Below are 5,802 nucleotides of genomic sequence, written 5' to 3' on the forward strand. Positions count from 1 at the left end.
AATCCGACGATGCCAACCATCCTACAGCAAGTTCAGCCAGATCCGCTCCTGCACCAAGAATAAATGTGAAAACCAATATCAAGAAAGAAACTCTGAGGCAAGGCCGAGTATTTGTATTAGTACCTAGGGATGTACAGAACACTAAGTCAGTGGTGTCAGGTATGATCTCTATTTGTGCTCAACGTGCCTATGTGTTGATAGATTCTAGTTCTATGCACTTTGTGTCACATGCTTTTCTCGAAAATTAACTAGACCTTTAGAATCCATGAATTATTTATTGTCAGTATCAATGCCATCTGGGGGTTCTATGGTATGTGCTTATGTTTATCCGGCATGTGAAATTGTGATTGATGATGTGACATTGTATGCTGATTTATTGCCATTGGGAATTGATTATTTTGACTACATACTAGGCATGGACTGGTTGACGAAGTACTGTGCAACTATTGACTGTGTAACTAACTCTGTTGTGTTTCATCCACCTGGTTTACTTGAGTTTGTGTTTGCTGGGAATGGGATAGTTCCTCCCCCATATTTGATTTCTGCCATGAAAGCTATTAAACTGCTTAGGAAGGTATGTAGGGGTTATATGTGTTATGTTTTGACTGAGACTTCTAATAGTCCTAATGTGGAAATTATTCATGTTGCTTGTGAGTTTTTCGATGTGTTTCCAAATGAATTGCCTGGAGATTTAATTGATAGAGAAATTGAATTCACCATTGATGTAATACCCAGGACACAACTCATTTCTAAAACCCCGTACCGAATGTCGACGTCTGAATTGAAAGAATTAAAAGTTCAAGTCCAATAACTCTTAGACAAGAAATTCATTCACCCAAGCACTTCACCTTGGGGTGCTCCAGTCCTATTTGTAAAGAAGAAAGATGGATCGTTAAGACTGTGTATAGATTACAGAGAACTGAACAAAGTAACCATTAAGAATAAATACCCATTTCCCCAAATAGATGATCTATTTGACCAACTCCAAGGAGCACAAGTGTTCTCTAAGGTAGATCTTAGATCTGGGTATCATGCATTCAGAACTAGATACAGGCACTACGAATTTTTGGTAATGCTGTTTGACGTAACTAATGCACCTGCAGCATTCATGGACCTAATGGATTGGGTGTTCAAACAATTTTTTGACGAATTTATCGTTGTTTTTATTGATGATATACTGATTTACTCCAAAAGCAGGGAAAAACATGAAAATCATCTGAGAACTGCCTTGCAAATCCTGAAAGAAAAGAAATTGTATGCAAAACTTTCCAAATGTGAATTTTGGCTAGACAGTGTAGCATTTCTGGGACATGTGATCAACCAGGATGGTATATCGCCAGACCCACGGAAAATTGAAGCCATTGTAGACTGAGCAAGGCCAACCAATGTGTCAGAAATCTGAAGTTTTCTGGGGCTTGCAGGTTACTATCTTAGGTTTGTGAAAGATTTTTCAAAACTTGCCATGCCATTAACACAGTTGACACAGAAAAATGTACCATTTAATTGGAATGATCAACGGGAGACAGCCTTTCAAGAATTGAAAACTAGACTGGTAACTGCACTAATTCTAACATTGCCCAACGGGACAGATGGGCTTCAAATTTACAGTGTTGCTTCGTACAAAGGTTTGGGGTGTGTATTAATGCAAAATGGAAGGGTAATTGCTTATGCTTCTTGGCAACTTCGACCACATGAAAAAAACTATCCAACCCACGACCTTGAACTTGCAACTGTGGCTTTTGCTTTGAAAATTTGGTGTCATTATCTGTATGGTACAACTTATGAAGTGTATACTGACCACAAAAGCCTCAAATCCTTCTTTACACAAAAAGAGTTAAACATGTGACAGAGGCAATGGCTTGAACTGATAAAAGACTACGGCTTGTAAATTCTGTATCATCCAAGGAAGGCAAATACCGTTGCAGATGCATTGCGTAGAAAATCGATTAGGAATTTGTCATCTCTGCTCATCAATTAAAGAGAGTTGTTACGTGACTTGGAGAATAATGAGATTGGAATTGTGTTGCGTGAACAAGACGGGATCTTAGCTTCCATTTCTGTTCAGCCTGAAATCATTGAAGAAATTAGAGAGAAACAGTTGCAAGATGAATATTTGAAGAAGATTGTGGAAGAAATCGACTCGAAACCGAGGCCGGGATTTGTGCTTAATAATAATGTGTTGAAATTTCAGAATAGACTTTGTGTACCAGATTGTTTTGACTTGAGGATACGTGTCATGACTAAAGCTCATAATTCTAAATTTGCTATGCCTATGAGAAATATGAAGAAGTACCATGACCTAAAACAAAATTTTTGGTGGCCGGGAATGAAGAAGTGCATTGCTGATTTTGTGGCTAAGTGTTTGCATTGTCAACAGATGAAAGTTGAACATTAATAACCTGCTGGATTGCTTCAACCGCTTCCAATACCGGAATGGAAATGGGAGCATATCACGATGGACTTCATTGTTGGATTGCATCGTTGTAGACCGCCCTAAACTCTATCCACGCGCACGCGCACGAATTTTGTTCTAGCTACTACAGTTTGGACTTCTGTCACGGTTCTGAATCTATTCTCACAAAGTGCAATGTAAGACTGATAAATCACCAAAGAGTCCAAATCTGGCAATCGGTTTTGAAAAATCAATTTTGAATCAAAAAGTGCCAAACATGGACTGCTTTTCCAGATTTCAGAGTCGCCACCTAAATATTTTGTTTTGGGAAATTTAGGAAACCCTGACTCATGCCAAAGGCCACGTGTCTGTCATCACCAAAGTTGCCTCGGCTCGGGAACTTGGGTGCGAGAGGGGAAGGTCCTGAAATGAGCACCCCCGTTCGCCCGATCGAAGATCGGCCTCTACTAACATGATATGTTGTTTTTATAAACACATGCGTTCTTATTTCGGTTATTAATCTAGAATTACTATGTGATGCGCACAATATACAATTATAGACCAAATCACTCAATTTGGAACAAAACATCTCATGTTTGTTTTTCGAAAATGGTTTGAAGTTGCTACCCTCAAATAGGTTAAAATGCGGATTTGCCACCCTCAAGTGGGCTTAAAACATGATTTTGCCACTCTGCAGAGTGGGCTTAAAATGCACATTTTGATGAATTGTTCCAATTCAAGCAATGAAGCCTTCATCCACAAGCATTCAAGCAGTTATAGCAGCTAAGCACATAGCCTCATGGCAAGCATGCTAAACATGGCAACACTTACACGCATGCAAGGATGCTAAAGCATAAACACTTACAGTGCACTCCGAGCAAAAATAGGAAGCTAGTTAGAAATATGCATGATCCTAACTATGTCAACAATGCCTAATGTAACACATGCAAAAATGCAACGAAATAGGCTCGGCTATCTAATCATGACAATGGATGTGACATTTGATACATGTATTCAAATAGGTATTGAAATACAATGCAGTATGAATGATGCGTCGAGCCCGGTGCATGCAAGACAAATGAATAATGCACGCATGCAAGCATAAGGATGCTAATTGAAATATGCCCTAAACTAACCACTAAAAGCGGGTAAGTAAAAGGGAGAAAGACGTGGGCTTGGAAGACATTCACACACACACGCACACTTATTACAACATTTGCCCTCTCGACAGAGGGTCCGAATAATAAGCTAACTAGCTACGCTAATTAAACTATTTATTACAAACCAAAACTAATTAACTATTCCTGGTTAACTAATTATTACAAAACAAATCGATTAATTAAGCACATTAACTAATTAAGTAGAAAACCGACGAATTAGCTAACTAAGTAAAGCAACTAAAGCAGTTAAAAGAGGTCATCGGGGCGAGGGGTGCATGTATGCTCGATCGCCTCGCTCGGAAATCCATTGCTATGCCTAGAATTGCCTCTGTTTGCATTTGATTTGATCTCTGAAAAGTGCACGAACTTCCAGATTGTTTCTGCTCCAACATGGGGACCTCCAGGTGGGCTGCCTACCAGAAAAGGGGGTTGTAGACCAGAAAAACCGGATGTATACTGGACGGTCGACTAGTTAATTTGCCAGGCTCCAATTTTGCTGCAACAGAGAACAACAAGGGGTATAGCAGTGTATTTGCAAGATATGTGTGCACAACCACCCTCCCTATCATTTCTCAAGCTCAAGGGAGTGCGATACTTGATTCTCGGGCCACCAAGCGAGCATCGCAATGCACAATGGCTGAGAAGCCAAGTTTGCACAAGTCAATGTCAATGAATGCACAAATAACAAGAGGGTCGGCGACCAAGCTGAAACGTGCGACATTCCTCATGTTTGGATTAACTTCCAATCCAAACACATGCAGCGCAAACAAGATGATCAACCTTCAATGCTAAAGTGACATGCGCAAAACTCTATCATGTAAGCAATGCATGCGTGGCATGTTTAAAAGCTAAGGCATCAAAGCTAATGAAACATATTACACATGAGGCATGCACTATCAATCTCAAATGGTTGAACCAACCCGGACAGAGGTCAAACATACCAAAATAGTGGCTGAAATATGTTAAGATCAAGGCATATAACACAAGGAGAACATGCTCATTTGATGGCTCATTAATAATGCACAAAGACAGAACTCTCAAAAGCTCTCAAGGAATGAAAGAAGTGAAAACATGAAACATGTACATGCTCTGAAATAACATGTCAAATGATGCCCAAACATACAACCATCACAAATATAGCATAGTAGGGTGCTCAAAACTCAAGACTAACTAAGGTACTTACACCATAGCCATATCAAGCAAGCCCCAAAGGGCCAAGATGACTCAAAACAGTCCCAAGGTAGGTCAAAAGAATGCCAAAACATGCATGGAGTAGAGCTAACACATGTTAGAATGGGAGGCATAAAGCATGACGCATGCAAGGCCAATGAGTGGGATTACACTACACATACCAAAACCAAGCATGAGGTGACTTCACCAACAAAAATCAGAGTTGTAACATGGTAAAATAACACCAAAAATATGCTGAGATGGTAGCCCCAAAAGCTTGGGCAAGCATGCATACATATTGGCTCATAAGTGAAGCATAAGGGTCAACCCTCAAACACAACAAAGGGATGATAAATGCGAGAATATGGCAGAGGTATATGGTCTGAAATAACATACCAAATGATGCCATGCCATGCAACAAGCTCAAATATAACATGCTAGAGGTCTCAAAGCTTAAGGCTAGCAAAGCCAAATGCACTATAGCTATATAAAGCCAAGCATGCATGACCAAGACCACTCAAATCAGACCTAAAGCATGTTAAATCAAAGCCAAAAATGTACTGGAGTAAAGCATACACATGCTAAATCAATAGGCCAAAACACCAAACAAGCTAGGCTAGTGAACAAGCTTGCACTACAAGTGCATAAACCATGCAAGAGATGACCTTGTCGACCAAAATCATAGCTAAGGCATGCCAAAATATGAGTAAAAGCCTGCTGGAGTGGAGCCAAAAACATGCTAAAATGGTGGTCCAAAGCATAGAGCATGTCAGGCTAACTAAGAGGATTGCATTACAAGTACATGAAGCATGTAAGAAGCAACCAAACTAACCCAAAATAGAGTTATATCATGTTAGAGTAAGGCCTAAAACATGCTAAGATAGAGCCTTATGAAGGTAGAAAAGCATGCCAAAGTGTTAAGCCAACAACACATGTAAACAAAACACAAGAGGGGGGGACCACCTCCATCCATTTTGGGTTTCAAAACCCACTTTTCACTTCTGAAATTCCTCTGGAATTCAGTGGTTAAAAGGCCAAAACAAGGTGGTTTGAAAGGCCTTAAGAGATAGAACAAAGCAA

At 39.9% G+C, this 5,802-nt stretch overlaps 1 protein-coding gene across 1 annotated transcript; it reads left to right on the forward strand.

The window, feature by feature from the left end:
• Nucleotides 1–289: 289 nt before the first annotated feature.
• On the forward strand, nucleotides 290–811 carry LOC145802475 (uncharacterized). Its single transcript, XM_082895194.1, has one exon. It carries the CDS (start codon nucleotides 290–292, stop codon nucleotides 809–811), a length of 522 nt encoding a protein of 173 aa, XP_082751320.1.
• Nucleotides 812–5,802: the final 4,991 nt, after the last annotated feature.

Source organism: Camellia sinensis, chromosome 11 (genome assembly GCF_055761805.1).
Source record: "Camellia sinensis isolate YWXY chromosome 11, ASM5576180v1, whole genome shotgun sequence".
Lineage (NCBI taxonomy): Eukaryota > Viridiplantae > Streptophyta > Magnoliopsida > Ericales > Theaceae > Camellia > Camellia sinensis.

Excerpts from the sequence above, each read along its gene's own strand:
- LOC145802475 (XM_082895194.1), top strand. The coding sequence starts at position 290 with ATGCCATCTGGGGGTTCTATGGTATGTGCTTATGTTTATCCGGCATGT.